Here is a 23,018-nt window from a genome sequence, read left to right on the forward strand (position 1 = left end):
GGAAGGAAATATCTAGGTGGACTATATAAAGAACTATTTTAGCAAAGTGACAGCTTTGATCTTGTTGACATTATAACAGCTTAACGGTGGCACATGAAAGTATGTCAATCTGTACATCTTAGGGCATAAAGAGCCATAGTTTAATCTTCCCATTACAGTTGTCTGCATACTACTGAGACAACACAGCCAAGCACAAAGTTGCAGAGGCTTATAATGTATCTGAAAACTGCTGGAAAGGAGAGGAGAAGAACTAGGTGACTAGAAGAATGAAAACTATCGTGGTTTTCACTGACCAACTAGTCCTGAAGTTCCTGAAGAGCAGTTAGCATACAAGGAACACCGGAGAAATTTTTCCTTATTGAGATGCTCTTGTCCATAGATCTTCTAAACCTTTCAGCTGTCCAGAAAATACGTTTGCCTGCATGTAGTTCTACCATGACCAAGCCTTGGGAATTAAGTCTTGAGCACTGAGTGATTAATGACTGCTGACAACACTTAGCCTCAAGGACAGCAAGCATGGTGAATAAGTGAATTGTGAAAATGTTGGAGGCATAACACATTCTGTACCTCTGGAAGAGGAGTCAAACAAAGAAGTTATTAGGCATGCATTTCAGAAGGGTAATTATTCGCGTTTTTATTGTGCTTGCATTACTTTCCATTTCAACATCTGAAAAAGCTTCTAATAACCATTTATTTATTTAATTCCGCTGTTTGCCATGGTCTCTGCCCTGCACACTCCTTTCCCTTTCACTTCAAATGGAACTCCTTTGTACGTAGCAACACACTGGTCATCGGTATGAAGATCAGGTTGGATTTGCTCCCAAATCTTCTTCTTGGGATTAAGTTCCTTCTCAGGATCTCCTGTTTCAAAACAAAGAATAACCTAATAGCACACAGCACAAAAGGCAGAGCAAGAGCTCTATGTGTGTACACATCTGTGACAGCCCACACAGCATCACTGCACACAATTTTAATGGAAAAAAACCATTACCTGTGATTCTCAAAATGAAAACTTTAATTGGAATTAGGGATTGTCTAGGAAATGCCTCCAGAGCCGCTCTCAAAATGGTGATCCTTCAGGGTAGAAAGGGCATAAGTAACAGACCACAAATACTGTCAAAAGGAATAAAACAAAACCTTGCTAGTTGCTGGTTTACAAAATTTACTAGGGACCAAATGGATTCCTAAGAATTAAGCAGATGTGGACCACAGAAATACACTACTCAACAAGACACAGGTTTGTCAGCAACTTATGTTTAGGAACTAATTAATTTTTATAAGCAATTAATATTAAGTGAATTTAGCAGGTGTCCTGACAGTTGAGAAATATTGAGCTTAGACAAGAATAGACCAAAATTAGGATACTGACATATCATTTTAGCCCCAAGTTTCAGCACTGTTCTGCTACTTTTTGTACTATTTGATGACAAGCTCTGGTGCCTAAAATAAGAGAAGCATTTGAAGTCAGCTTGTTTTTCAGCAATTATGGCCTCAATCCCTGTAAGTCTCGGTTCCCTGTTTCAGCGTGCACACCACGATAAGCTACCTACACCCCTAGACCTACTGACAGTCTCTAACTACACTGGCAAATCTGACCATTTAAGGATCTCTAATGACCACAAAATACAGGTTTCTTCTGCTAATGTTTTGAAATACTGTTAACAAATTATATAGAATAGTGAAGTATTTCAGAGTAATATTTTTCCTATTTTTAAATAGGCATGAAATGCAAAGTAGAGGAACAAAACAACTAAGGTAAACAAGCTCTCTTGCTGTAAAGATTTACATTGAACAGAGTGCTGCCCGCTGACATAATCTAGATAAAGCAAGACAACCAATTCACTGTACAACTACTGTCTGTTCAAAGGTCAAGTACATTTAATCTCTTAATTCTAATACAATGCAGATTCTCTTAAAGAAAAAAGATATTTCAGTAAAAAAGTTATTTAATCATAATGCTGCTGGGTGCTCTTGACCTCGTGTGTAACACAGGCAGGACAAATAAAAAAACCCCACAAGACTTGTTTTAAATATAATTAGAGCACATTTAAATGTTGAAAGGAATCCCATGCTATTTCACTGTTGATACACTATACACACACACACACATTTTTACTTCTTGGAGTGCCATATTGGCACCATTCTGCCCAAACTATTAAAATCTTAATTTCCAGAACAAGCAAGAATCAAAAAACGAATCCTAGTAAAGAGCTTCTCCCTGAGATCCTCTCAGAGAAGCCAGGAGCTCCCAAAGGAAAATGAGGAGTTCTCCAAGCGAGCACAATACCAAGTACTCTCATCTTCCACTACTCAGTGTCCCCAAGTGTTCAGGAAGAAAAACTATAAGGTTACAGGGATTTGAACATACGTGTTTCTAGTAGCTGGCTCAAGTTCATTTCTGCTTGGGGTATTCCTGACTGGCTGACCAACAGGTGGTTAAATGAACTACCGTAATTCCAGCCTGTTTTGTTGTTTTTCTCCTTTAAATGTCTTCAGTGGTCCGAACTACTCACATTTTCAATGCTTGCAAAAGTTACTTCTGCCTGTAGACGGGTCTAACTTCTGTATGTTCTACAACTGTAATTGTGTTAAGAGAAGCAGACCAGGCCAGATTTCTCTTTCAAGCAGGTCAGCCTTGCCAGAGCAAGATTCAATAATGCAGTCGAGTTATTTCACAGCCACAGTGCACTTACTAATTGGAAGAAAATTAGTAATACCATTAGTAAACATTTAGAGCTAATTGTGCATTTTCACAAAAATAAAAATCCTGCTCAGTGCCAAGTTCATGAACAAAGACAGACTTGGATTTAGACTAAAGTGAATGCATATGAACTAATCAAATCATTAAGCAGAATGTTAAATGATCCATTGTACATTTCCTTCCCCCTTCTCAAATATAAAAATCAAGTGAATTTTTCCAGTAAGAAAAAAACCTGACTTTTATTACAAAAAAACATGCTTTGGATGTTAATAAGTTTCTTCGGAATCCTGCATCAAGCTCCCTTGGGATCTGTGGTGAGCCCATATTAGATTAGCATAGGCAATGATTTTAAATACTACCAGAACTTTAGGCTGTGCATTTTCCTATGCCTTCTCCTCACTGCATTCCTTCTTCCCATAAAATGTTCTTTAGAAGGGTTTCTATAAATAAAATAAATTTAAATTTGTAATGGTTTAATGAGCTTCCCAGTCTCTTTACGCAAAAGAGCCAAATAAGAGGTCCCAAATTTGGTTAAACATTATCAGTCTAGCAGTTTTAATACTACAAAATAAATTCTTATAATGAGCAAGAAACTTCTCCACTTCGTAACAGATCAGTAACTACTGAAAGAATATCTCTCAGTGCAAGAACAGGCAAAAAGAAGTAGTGATGTGTGATCTTATGAAAAGCTAATCCCACTCAGCCCACTGCAGATTTTAACTATGCAACTGAAGAAAAGCATCCATACCACAAAGCTTTGATTAAAGAAACCTGTTAAATATAGGCTAACCCCCACACTCCAGTTTTAGCACTTTTTTTTTTTTTTTAAGAGACAGTCAGTAACTAAATTGCCAGGGACTCTTAGACCAGAAAGATGATTTCATTATATTACTTAAATAAAAGATTTGTGGCTCCTGTGGCATTTTTGCATTGAAGAATTTTGTCAAAGCATCAATTATACTATTATTAGAAAGAAGATTTCACTGTTAGCTGTGAAAACTCCAAGAGTTATTGCTGTCTTACAGCAATTACTGTGTAGGAAGGTATAGTATTTACAGGCATGCGATGGAATTATTTTTCTATTGCTTGTGAATTGAACCTTTTCTACTTTTTTCCACTGAAGGTGGATAGAAATTTAAAGTTCTTAACACAGAAAAAGGCCCACCAGATCTTAAGATTCATGTATTGCGAGTGTAAAATGGTGTTAAAATTCCCCTATGCCCAATGACATCAAATAAACACAAAAGAATGCTCCTCCAGACAACAGCATTCCTTATCCAATCACTCCTCTACAACACTCAAGACGGTTCTAAGAAAACTCTCAAGTTTCTGCAGAAAAAGGTTCAATTTGTTTGAATCAAGATACTATTTGTTACTTTGACTAAAATGACCACGAAAAATTAGCCTGTATCTCATGAATATTTTGTATGGTAGAGAGAGTAGGCTTAAAAATAACTTGATTCCAAGCTGCTTGACAGGCAGCTTCATGCATTTTAGAGTTTCTTTATGGTTGGTGCTGCTGCTTCTGTTGCTTCATAGGCTTTCCCATTTTAAACTAAAGTAAGACCCAGATGTCCTTTCTATTTTAATTTCAAGGACTCAAACTGAATCTTTATGCTTTAAAATTACTCTTTGAAATAAATTTAAAAAACAGAACATAAGTGGTTACAATTTAGCACTGAAATTAAATTACTTCTGTTGGAGCAAGGATTCCACCCTCCTGATAACAGTATTAGTGAAGTACCACACTGTCTTTGAGGAAACAGCAGGTAAGAAGCACATGAGATTTTAACACAAAAAGGTGAGTGGAAGATAGAGACATACAACCCCATTAAAAACTGAGAAACAGTATTCCAATTTCCCAGTAAGTTTCCTCCCCCCAAGGAAAAAAGAAAAAACCAAAAAAACCCAAAACCAAACAACTCCCCCCCCCAAAAAAAAAAAAAAAAAAAGAAACTACCGAGCTGTTTAAAAAGTAGAACAATTTAAAGAAACCAAACCACCACCAAACCAGAAAAAGGAAATGAGGTGGGGGGCGGACAGGGTGACACACACACCAAACCCACCAAATTGTTGTTAATTGCTTGGACAAGAAGGTAAGTGCCAACAATCTTGGTCTCTATTAATATCTTAATTTACAAAGGCAATATGCAAAAGACAAGTATGCAACAAATTAAGTTATAGAGGCAGAATGATTTTGTAAGTCTCCATCCATCAGTGCTTTTTTTCTCTCCGTTTCCTACTCGCTTCAAGATAATAAAATCACAAGTCTTAAAATTCTTTAGAATAAGTTTTATGTAACTAGGAGATACAGAACTCTACTTTGCACTATTAAGCACTAAGTATATTTTCAAAGTCAATAATTAACTTTAAACTCATACCTACCAATTTTTCTGAGCAGCTATTTTTGAAACATTAGGAAACTGCTGCTGTATTTCAGACTACAATCTATAGCCCTGGATATATATGCTTTTCAAAGGGGCTGCAAAAGCCTTCATTTGGCACTTATCAGAGCTCCATGTCTTTGGCTCCCTGTCAGAAGAAAACTGATATAAAGCATACAAACCCTTGCATCACAGGCTGCAGGTCATAACTAGTACAACTTTTACACCACCTTTACCTTATCCTATGTCTTTTAAGAATCAAAATGCCAACAGAATATCTGTATACCTTAACATCTGGGAATAACTTTAAAATAAATGTTTCTATAATTGACTTGCTCCAGGAAAAGCTTTTTGCAACTGTAACCATGGAGTCAAGTAGTTTAATTATTTTGACAAAACTTACCTCATTATTCAGGTGCAAGAAAAGATATCATAGAATCATAGAATGGCTAGGGTTGGAAATATGCTGGCTAATAGAGAATAGCACTACTACCAGCTCTCACATTATTTTCAAATGCCAGGTATACCAAGTTACGTGAGACAAAAGTTTAGAGTAAGGTTATCTCTTAAGACAAAAACAAACCAAAAAGACCCTCCATCCCTCCAAAAAGCTACACGCCCAGGCTTACTTCTCCATCACGTTTATCCACTAGAAGGGTTTACTCGACAGCTTGATGCTGCCTCTTGCAGATACACTTCCACAGCAACAGAAAGCAATACAAGAGCATCCTTGCATGTAACAGAGGTCATGCAGCCAACATTTAATTTACCTTTACTCGTGAATATGTGATAACTACTTTTTTCCAATTCTTGGCAGGTGGTTAAGTATTTTCAATCCTTTATTTACACAATCTTAGCATGGTAATAATAAAAAAGTTTGAATATCACTAATGCAGAAACTTTCAATGCAACCAAATTTAAAACAGTGTTTTATCTGCTTCAACACTGAGGTCACCTCGGCATCCCTATTTCCTCCAATTTCCCAAATACCTACTTACCAGGAAAACCTTCAAAAGTTATTCTGTCCCCAGGTACTGCCCCGGGTGGGGGAGCCAGAATTTCCACCTTTTCTGGGGAGCTGGCACACATCACCATTGCTTGAGATACGACTCCTCTCATCTTTGCAGGCTTCAAGTTACAGAGTAGTATGGCCATCCGATTCTGCATCTTGGGGGAGGAAAACAGAAGGATATGAGTACTTAAAAGCCATGTGCTTTTGGGGACACTAATTACTTCATTATAACAAAAGATTTACAACAAAGAGACCTTGAAATGGATGAGAGAAGCATACAACAGATGGACAGTTTTAATGCCTGCACACCAGTAACAAATAACATTTAAACCACTTAAGCATTGGCCAGCGTACAGTGGAGTAAATGATGAATTATGACACACTTATCATGGAAATACAAAAAGTGCAATTCAGAAATCCAAAAACCAGGCAATGAGTTTCACCTGCATTCCACCTTTACTCATTCTACATCACCACTTCAGTCAACTTTACATGTAGCATTATTAACCAAACAACTTTAATTTAATTAATAATAATAATAATAATAACAACCAAAAAACCCACTCTACAAATTAGGCTAGCTCATAGACAAAAATTTCCATCTGTGTATTGCAAGTGTACAGGTGTTTTACATAATTAGCTCACTTGAATCTTAAATTTTATATTATTTAACCCAAATGCTTTGAATTTGTGAAATTGTGTTGCCTACAAAGAGTCAGATCCAGTAATTCTACTGATGGTCACGCTCTATAACCCCATAAATTAGAGGAACAAAAGAAAAAATCTAGTTTTTCAGAAGTAACTGACACAGACAGTCAATAAGTGCACATTTCCTTCTGCGTATGTGTTCTTGTCCAGTAATGCAAATTCTGGTTAAGAACAACAGGGCAAATCCCTACACTTAAAAGGACACAAACAGAAGCAAATCTACAGGGACATAGTAAGGCTTTGGCATCTCAAGGAATGTTTCCTGCATAAACGAGCTGAGAATAAGCAAAGGAAATTCAAATTTTATCTCCTTGAAACAATAACAACCTCTGCTGGCCTTCCAAAGAGCCAATCCTTTTGCTTCAGAAATCCAGGAACTTCAAAACTGACAACTCAACTACTGAGAAACTGATTTAGTTTCAGCAAAAATGTTAGTTGTTACGGTTTCTATGGTTGGACACACAACCACTTCACGTTCAGAAGAAAACAATGCATTTTCCCAGCATATTGGTGGAATGAAGCATGGGAGGGAGGAAAGAAATAAAGCAAATAAACTAAGTTGATTTTAGTGCACCAATGGTGTCACAGAGGAGTCAGAATAAGATCCCAGGATAGAAGCACTGCAAGCAGAAAGGAACTGATTTCGGGTGAGAGTACTGCTCCAGTTTTTGATAAATGTTGCTAAGCATTACTTCTGTTCGCATTTTATTTTTGTTTTCATGACAGTAAAAATCTTTTAGCAGAATGAAAACATACCCTATAAACAGATGAAGGTCTTAAGATACTTTAGGAAGGGAAAGGCTATCAGTAAATAATTTCATCAATACCTGATCCAGAGGAACATGTTTCACTAAACCGCTGACCACAGTCCTTGGGCTTGCTTCACCAACATCCACTTGTTCAACATATAGACTGTCTGCATCCGGATGCTTTTCGGCAGTAATAATGCAGCCAACACGAAGATCCAGACGAGAAACATCTACAGGTTTTGCATCACTACTTCCAGCAGCTGGCTGCTGTTTCTTGTCCTTCTTTTCACCTATTAAAGAAAGCAAAGTCATCCTGAACTTTAAGTGTAGTTAACATACAAGTAAGTGACATAGACACTCTGCCAAAAGCCACATCAATAAGCCTGTGTCAAAGGCAAACATGAAATAGCTTAAAAGCCTGCATACAGCTCACCAGAAAAATCAAAGAGATATGTACCCTATAAGGATAATATCCAAACTCTGAAAAGCTGTACAAATCAAATCATAGCAAATTAATAATAATTTGCATAAGAGAATGACTGTAAAACTTGAGTTTAAGTTACAAGATAGGAATCTATACTGTTGTCTAAGTGTAGCAGACACTTTTCTTCTAATGAGAGAGTTTGTTAAACAGAAGTCACCACTAAAAAAGAAAAACAGGAAGAAAGAGGTGTTAGGAAACCTACATACCCTTCTACATTTCCTCCCTGTTGCAAAAAAACAGATTATGCTATCTCCCTCTGCCCTTTACCCCATAATTCCTCTTAGCCACACAATTTCACCAGTGTGGACATGGATGGATCTGATCAATTCTGATCGAAGGTCACTGCCTGTAAGAATTTTCCAGAAAAAAACCCACACAACAGCATACCTAGAGGATGCAGAAAACTGCAATTCAGGACTCTTCCTTTGGTATACGCTACTACTGCTTGCAAGATATTTTTCAGAGCTGATCATTGCCTTTTGCTTGCACTGTTTCCATGGCAGTAAAATATCTAACTAAGCTTCAGAAGATAAAGCCATCCAGTCTGCCAAAAATGCCTCTAAACTTAGTGTCCTCCTCTTCCTCGCCTCCTTCTTTTTTTTTTCTCTCCTCCTTTGTGAGTGCATATCTTGGTTTTGCTTTTTCCTGTTGTGGGGTTTTTGGAGGCTGAGGGCAGTGAGGAGAAGGCTTGGGGTCTTTTATTTACTTTGTCATTTTTTGTTTTTTTGGGGGTTTTTTTTGGTTTTTTTAAAATAAGGGAGTTCAGTCACATTAAAAGAAATCTGGCATGTATCCCATTCAATTAAAAACCTGTAGCTCAAAACTTGACCATCTTCGTTAGCTTCAAGTACTTCCAAGACTTTAAGAGATAGCACATGACTCTTCCTGCTGTGGCTGTACAAACTGTTTTTTTCTGTGCCCAAAATGACGTACAAGCACTTGCATAAATTAAATGTCTTAACTGTCTACCACTGTTAAGAGAACTGAAGTACCTTTTTTTTCTACATTTTCCTTCTTTTTCTTTTCTTCATTTTCAGCTTTAATTTGATCTTTGGAACCAGGAGATGATGTGACTGCTGTAGGTTGTGGAACATCATCTGAAAATGCAGCTGTAGAAACGGTTGTACCAGGAGGAACTGCGATCTGTTTTACTAAAATTAAAACAACAAAAGTTAGAAGGGGTATCAGAACTTTAAACACTTTTATATTGTGGTCAGATCACTCCTCAACTCTTTTTTCTGATTAATTGAAGAAACTGAGCCTGAATAATCAGATTCTAAGAAATTATCTGTAGCTCTAAAATGATCTGTTGACTCCTCACTTCCCTTTCCTAAATTCTCCACATCACCTTAATATTTCTTTTTAAACTGCTGGTAGAGAATTCTGGACATTGTCTCAATACCAGTCTTGCCAGATGAAAGTATAAGAATTGTCTCCCTTCTACATTCTGCCCTACTCAAGAATCTCATTAAGGCTTTTTACCAGATCATTGTACTGGGTAAGCATCATCACAGTGCTAGACAATATCATCTAGGTTCCCTTTCCCAGGAAAGGTTAGACCAGGTGATCCTTAGAGGTCCCTTTCAACCTGGGCTGTTCTACAATTCTATGTATTCTGCATACACCTTCTTTTTACACTTGAGATATACATTAACTTTCCTCAAGAACTGCACTGCATTTGTTGATACCTGCTCTCTTCAACACTAACGTGATGTGCATGAATTATGTTACTGAAAACAATTTTTGAAGATCATTTGAGTCTGAGATTTGTTTTACCAACAACCACTTGCTTGCTGTTTTGCTTGCTTGCTAGTTGTGGAAAGATTTTTTATTTCTCAGATTTAAAAAAAAAAAAAACAAAACTCAAAATCTCAAGTGATAGTTTTGATGTTCTGTGTCCATCTAATTTCTGTGCTCAACTACTTAATGCTGTCAAAGCTAACATGCACTGATTTACTCAAAAATAAAAGTTTTTAATTTAGTCCCACTACCTTACCTTTTAGATAAACTAGCTAAATAAAAAAAAAAGATGCACGTCAAGCCAAATATTAATTTCCCCTTCCCATCTTGGAAAAAATCTATATACCTTGGGACTTCTCTCTCAAGCATAACAGAGATTCTGTGAAATATCCTTAACCCATCAACAATTGCTGCAGACTAACAAACAATGGAGAAATATAAACCAATTGTTTGGTTTAGTACATTAAAGGGCTTTATTCACACCCACTGGAGGAAAATAATTCTCCACATTTACAAAATGCTAGTCTTTTTGAAGACTGAATGTGTTGTTTTACCAGTAAAACATTCAGTACAGTTGAATGCTAGCATCTAGCTACACTGGACACTACCTCACCCAAGTTACCATACTGACAGCATGGGTAGAAATAGTAATAACTGTTGAGGGCAGAAGAGGCTTTCTTTGGAAATAATTTTAAAGACGACATGCTGGACCTGAAACCCTTCAGTTTTGTTTTTTTCTCCTCTCTCTTTTAATATGAATTATATCATGACGGTGCGAGCTGAACAGAGCTACACAGATGAGTGCAAAGACGGAAAAACAGTGCAATGAAAAGCTGATCTTACTAAAGCACGGAATCAAAATTCAAAACACATTGCTTCTAATTTTATATTACCACAAATTTTCTAATAAGTCACTGCCCATCTGTACTTTGAACCATGGCTTGATTTTCCATAGGGGTTTTTCAGTCATGCTAGATTAAATATTCAGAGTATCAAGAAGTGTTAGACATTCAGCAATTTTTAAGGTATTATAAGGAGTTATTGCCATCAGTCAAATTCAGGGCTTATTATGAAAGGCACTCTACAAAAACATACACAGAACCAGTTCCATGAGTGAGTAAGATTTGGCATATGTACCTGCTAGGCTTGCAGCTTACTAAAAAGTTGAAAGTAAGTAACTTGTAATAGGCAAGGAACCTAGGAAAATCCAGAGTTTGTAAGAAATGCCATAGTCACATTCAGAAAGATAAAAATCAAGAACTAAGATAGCACAAAATACGGTCAAAACTAACTAGATCTATGTTGTGTGAGAACAGGACTTCTTTCCCACCTCCATTCCGAATTTCTGCTTGAATCAGCTCCTGTTTCAACCCTTCAATTTCTTTCTTCAGTTTAGCGTTTTCCACGCGGAGCTTCTTCTCTTCTCGGAGAGATGCCTGCAAGACTAGAATTGACACGATATTAAAAATGGCAGGCTTCAACAACTAACATTCATCACTTGGCAAGCAAAGAGAAAACTGAAACATGGCAAGCCAAACACCAAGAAAGTGTATACTTTCAAGTATATAATCAGAAATATTTTTAAATCCTTTTTTGTTGAAATAACCATTTTTACAATGCTTATGTACTCAAGCTGCTTCTCAGTATACTAGCATCTCAGTCCCCTAAGTAGACTCAGAAGAAAAAAATTCCAATAAATCTATTAGAAAAAGTTTGAATATGTCTGCAATATGGAGTACCTTAATTCACTGATACCAATATGTACAAAATATCAAAGTTGAGGTATGGTACTCTTGAGAGAACCCCACAGTGGTGAAAAAGCAGTAACACATTCAGGGAAATGCGTAGCCTCAGACTCTCAACTCCCTTTCTCCCCCCAATAGAATCGCGTCCTATCAAACTCCCATAATCTGTTTGTGTCATTAATCCTTCCTCATTCATGCCTTTTCTATTCCATAATAAGCAGCTTCAAAAAAACCCACAAACCACAAGACAGTAAAGCCGTGCTGCTATTACACACTTTGTCTTTGAGAACTTGAAACACACTTAAAAGGCTGACAGCACCAATCATGCTGTCCATGTTCTCATTTTTTCCTATGAGCATTTCATGTTAGCCGTCCGGTTAACAAGTTTATCATAAGATAGATAATTCCTTACTAGCTTTCTCCTTGAGCAGAGCAACTTGTTGCTTGAGGTACTCAATAACTTGATCGGCCTCTGCACCCTTCTGTTCCAATCTGTTCAGCACTGCATTGTTGGCTGCCATCTTTACCAGGATGCGGGCTAAGAACCTAGACAAACAACACAGAGTCTAAAATTAATGATTTCTTAACGTAATAACACTACCACCTCCTACCACACAGAACAGTTCTAAAATCAGTTGCTGAATAAGAAAATTTGCTAAGTGAATAAGCTGGGTTCCCACCTCCCTAATGCAAAGCTCAAACAAAAAACAGTGTTAAATGGAATCTGATGCTTGACAGCTGCTTTCAAGTATTTTGGAAGAAAAGCTACTTTTCTTCCCAGCTGCAGCAAACATGTTCTTCCTTCACAAAACTGAAAAAAATTCCACTTTCTCAGAAAGAAGTGTCTGAATAATTGAAAAAAAAAAAAAAAAGAAATAAAAAGGAAAAGGCTGGACAGGAGAACACTGTATCCTGGTTTTAGCTAAAAAATTTATTAAGTATACCCAGAATTTTATCGAGACTAAGAAAACAGAAACATCCCATGAAAATTTCCAAACTTTTCTGATAAATTTATTCAGAATACACTGAATACTTCACACATTGTGGTTGTGCATACATTAAGAATTTACTGTTATTTTACTTTTAAGCAGAATTCATCAGTATTTTTACTCATCTCAGATTAATGCAGCTTTTATTGCTGGTTACATCTTCAGAGTTATGTTAACACTGATTTCGATTGTCTTCTTTTGTTTCCACTGAAATGGAATGTCAGACACTCAGGTAGCAAATTAAAGAAGCAGGAAACACAAAAGACCAGTAAAGGCAGAGCACAAATAGATGCTAACCTTCTTTCAGGATGTTCAACTCCTTTTACTGGGTTTCTCTAATGTTCCAAGAACTAGCTATGCCTTGTGTACAATCCTTATTTCTTGAAAGCTACCAAATTTGGTCTACTTTCTCTGAAACATTTGTGTCTAATCATAAAAGCTCAAATAGGAGCAACAGAATGATGAAACACAGTTACAGTCACTCATATCTGCAGCAGATAGCACTTTTACCCTCCCACTCAGTATCTGGATTAAGAAAGAATCTGTAGTAATAGCCGCCTCATCTGTACATCAAGAAAGAAAACTGATTTTAGGTGGGAAGATGCCTTGTAGATCTTCACAAGAACGTGATGCAATTCCTGTGAATTTACCCATCAACTGCAACAAAGGGAACAATTGGTAAGAAAATGGCAATACAGATGCATGCCTTGGCTCCTCAACTTTATCAGAGCCCAAAAAATGCATTTTCTCATGTCAAATTGGCAGAAACCTTCTCATTTTATTGCAAGATTATTCTGACACTATGACCTAGATCTGTTTTTAGCGTATGAATATTCTCTGTTAGGATTTGCAACAAAAGCTATGCTGAAGACAAAACAGGTTTAGAAATAACTGAAATGTGAACAATCACACTCACGCCAGTGTCAACCTATCACCTGTGCTACACTCTTAGTATCACCTTACATTTGATATCTGATCTTCTACTACAGAGAACTCAATTATCCACAACTATACACCTTTTTTCTTAAAAAAAGGCAAAAGACAATGAAACAGGAATAGTGTAATTAAAAGGTCTCAAAAGTAAAATTCACAAAGCCAGAGAGAGATACAGTAGTCAGATTATGCATGGGGCATATTCTTCCCGCAAAAGCGATGAATGAACCAACATCTTTGCAATCTAACGCAACCGAGGTCTGTTTTACACACACTGCTTTTCTTAAAGATGCAGGAGTATTACTGCCACTCATCCACAACAGGTTTTTCTTTTAAAAGAAAGAGACTTTCATGGGGAGAAGAGCAGCAAAATAATCTCTCTGGGACAACTGAAGTCATTTTAATATTCAAATTGATCTCTGCTAATCAGAAAATAATTTTGTTTTTCATGTGCAGCCTGAAAACAGAGAGTTTTCAACATGAAAACAGTGATTCCACTAAGTTACTGATTTAGATGTCAAATGGAAGTAGATGTAAAATTATTATGGCACAACACAGCATAATACAAAGCCTGGGGTATTAGAGACTGCACAGCAGTAAGATTTGTGAGCACATACTCTCTCTGGGGAACACAATACTAACAGTGGAAACTTTTGCCAACAGAAATGCTACTAAAACTTCAAAGTGAATAGAATTGGTACATTTTATAGGTTTTAGCCAAGTTGGCTAATGAACTGAAGATCTGGAAATGAAGTTACATGATTACAATGGGTAGACATTTTCCCACTTGTCAAATAAATTTCTGTAAACCTAGTATTATAACAATAACACAAAGGAATAGGTATTTCCGACACTAATAGAAGGAGCCAACAGGCTGAAATGAACTGCTGCACAGGCACAGAAACCCATACAGCTGAGTGATAAAACTGGATCTAAAAAGTGAACTTTTTTTTAAGATCAACCCTCTATTATAAAACATAAGACACATTAAAAACATTAGCATTGTAACAATCAAAGGTTACGGTCAATGATTTTTTAAGATTTTTTTTAATCTTTCCCCTATTTCCTTTGCCCTCCGTTACCCTGACACCCCTCCACTCCACCCTGTGCAAAAGAACCCCAAACAACCAACTTCTATTGGTGATACACAAACTAAAAATAGGAAAGAAAACCAGGAATAATATAGTTTGAAAAGCAGAATCATATCTTATTACAGATACATTCTGACCTGCTTCTGAAAAACAAGTAAGGAGTAGCTAGATCCAGACCTTGTGAAAAAGGTAACCTCCTGAAGTTACCTGGTTGCTCAGCTAAGGGAAACTATTGAATCTCAGACCTCTAAGACTACTTTGTTACCTGCAAGACATTCAGAACTGCTCCAAAACCCACTTACTCCACTATAACAGAACTCAGTCTTCAAATGAAAGACTCCAGTCCTCCAGTTATTCATGACAGTTACAAATCAACACATAGAAGTTGCTTGATTTCTCAGCATTCTACTTGCTGATTAAAAGAGTTGCCTACCTTTTTAAACAGAAAGCACTGCCTCCTGTGGTCTAAGTACCTGCAGTACCCTCAGAGAAGAAAACAGACATTACTTTGTTTCTCAAGAAAACATCCTATGGAAGGATCCCCAAAGCAGCTAACACTCTATAAGAAATTGAGACTTCACATATAGTACAAATTACCCCAAAATTTCAACGTTTTGGAAATCCTGTTTATCAACACTGCCCTAGACCTTAGAATATATGCAGATCAAAAAACAAACACACCAAGAACACGCTAAAGACACAAACCTTGTTGTAGCTTACTCTTCAATATTAACATTCTCTGTTTTTAAAAGTAAGAAAAAGCCAAAACCTCCATAAAATTAATGACAAGATGTAAAACTTAAACTCTAAAAATTGTTCCTGGAATCCATTCATAGTCCAAACATGGAACCAATTACTTTTCACTATTGGAAAAGAAATAATTTAACCAAAAAAACAGAAATTGGAAGACAACTGATTCCCAAAACCTAAAATAATTAGCTCTAAGTGTTCCTTTTTCCAGCTGGAGGTTTAAAAAAAAGCCCAGTACTTCGAAGTTCTCAGCTTTTTCTTGCAGTGCTTTGTTAATGTCAACACACAAAGAAAGATTACTGACTGTACTAGATCTGACCTGCAGGTTGCTTAGTAAGACTTCTTGCCTACAGATGAACATATTCTCCACGTATGCATTGAATATGCCTATGACAGTGATGCAGCTTTATTTCAGCATTTGCAATTCAGTAAAGTTTTATGCTGCTCTCTTAGATGACAGGCATCTTATTTCTTCTTTGTGTTCTTTCCCACTGGCCTTAAAGCAACACAATCAAATGCCATATGCATTTCAGTTGGTTACTCTGGGCTTGTGTTGAGACTAAAAGTTGCCAAATCTTGTCTCAAATGATGTAAAATGAAACAAGATCACCGCAACTGCCTGCTTCGCTTCTCTTCCCCTCCCACGTATACGCTAACTCCTTCTCAATACGAGGGTAAACTTTTACAGCTCACCACATCTAGGTAGCGTTCTTCATTGCACAGCTGCTTTGCTCCAACCTATCATTGCTCTTCGCTTTGTGCTAGCTATGGAGGAATCAAGTATTTCTATAGCAAAACCAATCCTACTGATCTTTAGCAAAGAGCAGATAGCAAGCAGAACATAGCCCAGAGAGCATAAACATATGCCTTACGGAGAATGCCATGTTTATGAATAGCTGCCAGCCAAGACCCAAGATCAGGCAAGTAGCCACTACAGGAGAACAAAGAAGTCTGCAAAAAGATGTGTTTGCTTTTCAATTGAGATGCTCTGTTCAAATTACAAGATTGTCAATACGAAGCAGAACCAGTGGGATCAGTCTATTCTAAAAGTTAGACAACACAAACATAATTTCTCCAATGATAAATAAAGTTAATTAAGTTAAACTATAGAAAAATATTTAATGGCAATTCCTCTTCCTAAGCTTTTGGTCTTAAGTCTCAAGCAGCTCTCTAATTAAACTCCTTTTCTTCTTCTGTGAGATGTTTCAAGACACTTTATTGTGGCCAACTTTAACAGCAGAGTATTCTACTTTCTGCAGAAGACAGAAAGTATCAACAACCATTTCGTTTCTGCAAGAAGTCTGTTCAAAGACTTCTATCTGAGAATCTTTTTTGAGTATGGTCATTTCTGGCAGAAAATCTTACAAAAAACAGAACGTGTCAGCTGTGTGCCAGATTCTGCTTTCCTACGCTTTGCACTTCTACAAACTGTCAAGACACAGTGAACCAGATTCAAGAATCTCCCATCACACCCTTTTATTCTGCATAGTAGGGAACAATAGTGAGCACATCAAAACAGAAGAAAAAAAAAGAGTGGAACTATGTTATCTTTTGCTAACCAAAGTATTAGTGCAACTAGGAAATTGTTGTAACTTGTCCCACCTTCTCGTATCTCAAAGAATTGAGATTCATGCTTTAAAAATCAATTCTCTCTTACAGGTTTCTCCTATCTTCTGATAAAGTATTCTAGACCTAATGCTGTAAAGATCTTTGGATAAGATTTACAATATCTGATTTGATTTCACATTTTTAGTAGAAAAACTTAAGGGCTATTTTCAAAACTATGAAAATTTAAACTGTAAAAAAAAAAAAAAAAAAAACCAAAACACCTGAGGAGAGCTACAACTAATAATTTTAGAACTTAGAACAACTAAGAATTTAAGAACAATGGCAAACACTTGAAAAGCAACATCTAGCAATGATAGCACAAATAAACACAAAACAACAAAAACAACAACAGAAAGACCCAAGCCAAACCCACTGTATTTTTTGTCAAGATTTCGAGCAATATTGATAAATTGCAGTGTAAAAACTCAATATATTATTGTCAAATAAGTCATCATGGAACCTAATCTTTGACTCTCGGTACCAGATCAGTGATCCCCTATCAGGTACTAGAAATATGGCACTATAAAAGATCAAATGAAATTTTAACTATTATCCTTGTATTTTGGTAAAGAAAGAATGTTCTTTTTAATATGAGCAAAATGGAATTACAGCCTAAAATGTAAGAGGTTATTGTAATGTATGGCAACACAGTTTTGCAGACATATAATTGCAAAAAGACATAATAATTTTATCTTCCTCATTCTACCCTAACAAGTGATTGCTATAACTGGGACTTAAACACTTGAACAGTTCAACTATTACTCTTTTTTATTTTTGAGCACTTAAACACAATTTTTAAAGTATTCATAAAATATAAACTCCTGTGTAGTCAGTACTGAAAGCAATTTGCCAAGCAGCAAATTATTAGGCAAAGTCGTACATTTCTGCCATATGTTATTTCAACTCGCATCTTTGCACTGGGAGAGTCGGAATAACTGCTTTGTAGATTTCCAAGCAACCAACATGTCTAAGACAGTCCATCCAAGAAGCAATGCCAGCCCTAAGGAATGATTTGCTAGCTCTGGAGACTACAGTCCAGCCTTTCTGGCTGCCAGATAAATCAGACTCAATCCCAGCTGCAGACAGGTCTTTTAGTAGTCCTAAGAGTCTACCCCTCCCTATTTTAAAGGGCTGTAAATAGTAAAAACACACACAGCCAAAGGTTTTCATACTGAAAAACACTGCAGCATGAAAGACACTTTTAAAAAATGTTATGGAACATTGCACAAAAGAAGACTCATCCACTGGTACCAATTTTGAGGCCATAGAAGCTACTCTGTAAAGATTATTTTTAAACAAGAAAACAAGTCTTTCTTGAACGGGAACGACAGGCCAAAGTCACAAGCAAGTCACAGCATTAATGAGACAGGAAAAAATCAAATCTATGAGAAGCAATGAATGAAGAAGTAAGACACGCATATGTTAGAACAAATAAAGGTAGAAGCGTGAAATTTTTACTTTATGAGTATTATGACACGCTTAATTAGAATTAAAATGGATCTCCTGGATCTGTATGGTAGAGATCATTAGAAACTGAATAGTCAGAAGTAAAAATTATTTTGCTATTTCGTTCAAGTTTGCATTTAAAGATTTAGCAGATGCCACAATGTATTAATTAACTGCATGATATCTTACCACTCTACAGCTGCAACATTCAAAAGGTTAAGGTAAGTTAAGAGTACTTGCAACTTCATTCACATCCTGGCTGTAAGCTTGTGCTAAATTTGTATTTTGGGAGAAGTTTCTACTAATGCTTGTCTCAGCCCAGTTCTGAATTAACTTTGTACTGCTTCCCACCTCTGAGCAGATACCCCAAGGACTAAACAAAGCCGAGACATGACTACAAGGAGTTCTGTCCGGGTTAAGAGAAAAGTCAAGCAATTTGGATGTGGTTTGTAATGAAATGTCTGCCCTCAGAGCTACCGAAAATTTTCAGTAACAAAGACTGTATACAAAGTACATGTAACTTAATTTATTAACCTAAGAAGACTGCCCAGTAATTCAATAGACATGGATAGCTCACAGCATGGCTCGAGAAAAGCAGCTTCTTTGCACTGCTTGACTTAAGCCCCAACAGGTCACACACCCACAACATCTGCCAGGTCCCCTGAAGTTCACTAGAGATTCATCTGGCTGTGCTTTATAGTGCAGTCTGAAATTTAAGTAGCAGCTCATATGCCAAAACAGTTGGACAACCTAATGTATTTTTTCAGCAGTGTGTACCTTTTGGATCCTGCTGCATTAATATTTTAACAGTACTATCAGAATCTTATGGTAAACGATCACCACGTGTAGAAGGAATTCTCACACAAATCCCATGATGGAAAAATGCAACACCCACAACATGCTTCCTTGTTTCTTTGATCTTAAGCACAAATTTCCAAACCCAGAATACATCTAATTCTTTGGAAGCTTACATCAAAAATTGCAAAGGTGTTGTGGTTTTGGTTTTTGGGTTTTTTTTTTGTTTTGTTTTTTTTGTTGTTTTTTTTTAATTTATAAAAGCTTAATTTTCCAAACCATGGTGTATTCAGTGGCTATCACTGACTAAAAAAAAAGGTAGCTGCTACTCATGCCTCAAAGTATCCTCATAAAACTTCCTCAACAGGTGATGGACTTTACAATTACAGACACACACATATGCCTATAAATTCAGAAATATAAGTGGACTCAGCTGCATCTGGACAAGTCTGCAAGGTCAGCATATGCCACAGGAACCCAAAGAATCTTACTGCGGTTCACCCTCTGCGGTTTTATTGGGGAGTGAAAGCTTTAGTCTACTGTTGTAACTACAGAGTAAACTACCCATAAATCAGATAGCAGAAGAATAATCAGAACTACACTGAAACCTACCTGTTGATACCAAGTAAAACACTGCTTCTTAGCTATTTCATTGATTTTTGTATCTCTACCCTAAAAAAGTGAGTATTCACACCACCTCCTTAACTAAGGACAGAACAGCAGTTATAAAACAGTAAAGAAGAAATAAATGTTTAACCCTTCTGCCCAACAAAAATGCATTTTAAAATTATCTCTCAAAATCCAATCTTTTTCTTTTGTGTCTGTCACAGAAATAAGGATAATAACCCTTGTCAAAAACCCTAGCTGCTGAAAAGACATTTTAAAGATGCCTTCTCCCCAGAAACTTGAAGAGTTTGGAAACAAGAATACCATTAAGCATTGTATTTTATGTCAGCAATAGTCTGTAAAATAATGGTATTGGTTAGGTAGTTCACAGGCACATTGATCCCCTTTTTCAATTTTAATTCACAGTACTTTTAACGTCTGAAACCTGCTTACTAGCTATCTTACATAGCTCAACTGTGGCAAAAAAAAAAACTTGAAATTTATTACTTTTACATTAATACCAGCTTTCCTACATGGAAAAGTATTATCTTGTAGCAAAGCTAAAGAAAAACAGGATTTAACCATTCAGTTAAAGCACGTGCTAAGTTTAAAAATAACCATGCAGATGTACAGCAAAAGAAACAGTGTTCTCTAAGTACAACTGCATTATTTACCGAAGCAGAAACTTTAGGTATTCTTTTATGTGGGCCAAATAGAAGCTGAAGAAAATTAAACCTGAAAATGTGCATGTTCGAGTGCATGTATGTCTGTGTGCAATCAATGCAAGAATAATGGCAAACATCTCTTAATGGGGAGCAACAAAGACGTGAAACAAAGTCTTAAGAGGAAATGCAGTCGGACAAACTTTGAGCCTGCTGTTGTATTTACATAGGCAAAACTCTCCCACACACATTTAACAACCCAGTTTCATTCATCACACAAGTAATTGTACTTTTCAGTGTTGAATTCACTCACAAAATACAAGAGGAGGATATTTAATGAAAATATTCTATAAAGATACTAACCTCGTGCAGAGAAAATTATTTATTCAGCTGAGCAGTGAAAAATCTAAATCAACTTTTAAATCTAAAGTGGGCTGACAACTAAACCTCAGCAGCCAGAAGGGAGTTACATGGCACTTCAAAACCACATGCCAGCAGCATCTACTACTGCACATTTCTGGCATCAGCTTCAAAACACAGGTCCTTCCTTTCATCACGTACAGAGTGAAGCATTTCATCTACTCAGAAAAATCTCCAGATATAACTATTAGGTATTGTAACTAACTGCCTTTTGGATCAACTATTTTAACTTGTGTGGTAGAAATATACCAAATATTTTCTCCCTTTTGGACATAAAAGAAAGGAACTCTGAAGAAAAAAGCCTTCAGTAGATACACATTTCTGCAGATGAAGTTTGCTATTCTCAGCAGGGAAACTAACCAACAAACTTCTGAACCAATGACTGTACAGCAACTACCTGTCAATCGTTTCTAAATAAAGTGCACAATGTAACAATTCAAAGGATACTTGAAATCCAAATGCCAGCTTTCCTTCTGCTAAAACACAGACATGCACCAAAAGGTTATATTATTATGTAGCTATTTCAGATCTTCTACTGATTTGAAATAAATTTTTACAGAAAGATGTCCTTTGTATACAAAAAAACCCACTACTTCTTCCTGTAAAGCAAATGTTGCTTATATTTAATACTTTTCCTTTTTAAAATGAGAATAATGTAATAATTATTAACAGAGACCTACCACTCAGATTTTATACACTTATTTCACATTTTGAAAACCAAAACAGTTTGCCAAGACTGTGAAATCCAATGTAAACCCTCTAAAAAAAAAAAAAAAGAAAAAAAAAGGGCCATCTTGAAAGTGTTATTTTTTGCCTGAGTTGTTTTCTACATTCTGCACTAGAGGGGAACATCAAGAGGTTTTTGGATTACCTTTTAGCATTCCTTGCAAAACCCTAGCTGTTACAGGACAGTGCCCCGATCTTCTTTTCCCTCTGCTAATTTAACATCACATATATTTACAAGTAACTTCTCACAAAAATGTTCACACACTGCTACTGAAAAGAACTTAGTTAGGAACATAATTGTTACTAAATATCTGGTTTTATGAACACGTGATAACCCAGTTTTCGAAGCAAATACACTCAGTAGTACAGATAACAACATGGTTATTGAGCTAATAGTGTGTTAGTCTTGGTAAACTTCTGGACCACATCTTCTAGAAATACTTAAGCTCTGTTTGAGAGAAAGCACAGCAATATTGTATCTTTTAATGGTGCCAAAAAAAGTAAACAGTCCTGTAATTGCCTTTCAGTACCTTCTTCGTAGTTGTATGTAGCGAGAAGCATTTGAGCTTCACAGCTTCTAAACGTTCCCAGATGAAAATGATTTTCCCCTCTTTTAATACTAGATCTGTGCAGAGAAAAAAAAACCAACAAACCCAAACAAAACCTCTTTGCACTCATCTTGGACACTGAGAAGGCTTATGTCAGCTATTAAGACTGACAATATCTGAGAGAAAAATCCACCAGGCAACATTCAGGGAATAGCCGTATTTTATCCATGGATTCAAAGCTTTTTTTGTTTCCATAGTTTAAGATGAATTGAGCTACATTATAATTTTGTTGTGTTCCAAATTATTCTACTAAAAATGCAGTCATTTCAAAACAATTATTTGCGATTAGAATATCTTGGTTTAGCATCTTCAAAAGTACAAATTTTCAGGTAAGATCTCAGTAAAATTTAATTATAAGCTAAATGTAAAGGAAAAAAAATCTATGCCTCGTTGTTATCATTAGAATTATTTTATAGATGGTCATATGGATGTGAAATTACTTACCCACCATGACATAGCAGGGTAATTCAACCCCTAAGAAAACATTAATTTCCCTGCTGTACAATTCAGTGTCATATTCTAGTTGGCAACGGTGACTTCCTTAGTGTATTACTGTTACCAATTACTACAGCACTTCACACAGAAGGTTTCAAACCTTACAGTAGGATAAGCACAATTGTGAACTTACAGCCTTCACTCCAAAGCAGCTGCTACCAAGCCAAACGTGGTGCCTCTCACGTGCCACGTGCAAGCCTGTGCACTCTTGTGGGAACAGCAGTCCCTAGCTGCCCTGGCCAACGGAGCTGCTCACTTATCTTCAGAGTCTGAAACAAGATGCCACTACAAAGCCATATATTAAACTGCAATTGAGAAACTCTCTGGGATAGAAACCAGATCCAATAGCCATGGATCGTTTCGGAG

At 36.5% G+C, this 23,018-nt stretch overlaps 1 protein-coding gene across 1 annotated transcript; it reads right to left on the minus strand.

Annotated features, from left to right (window-relative positions):
- Nucleotides 1-610: 610 nt before the first annotated feature.
- Nucleotides 611-22,753, minus strand: AIMP1 (aminoacyl tRNA synthetase complex-interacting multifunctional protein 1). Its single transcript, XM_010072617.1, has 7 exons — nt 22,602-22,753; nt 11,936-12,069; nt 11,109-11,222; nt 9,031-9,189; nt 7,633-7,844; nt 6,084-6,252; nt 611-861 (listed from the first exon to the last, which is right to left on the minus strand). The coding sequence occupies exons 2-7, from the start codon at nt 12,042-12,044 to the stop codon at nt 695-697; spliced, it is 930 nt and encodes a 309-aa protein (XP_010070919.1). The 5' UTR covers nt 12,045-12,069; nt 22,602-22,753; the 3' UTR covers nt 611-694.
- Nucleotides 22,754-23,018: the final 265 nt, after the last annotated feature.

Source organism: Pterocles gutturalis, unplaced genomic scaffold, assembly GCF_000699245.1.
Source record: "Pterocles gutturalis isolate BGI_N339 unplaced genomic scaffold, ASM69924v1 scaffold15927, whole genome shotgun sequence".
Taxonomy (NCBI): Eukaryota; Metazoa; Chordata; class Aves; order Pterocliformes; family Pteroclidae; genus Pterocles; species Pterocles gutturalis.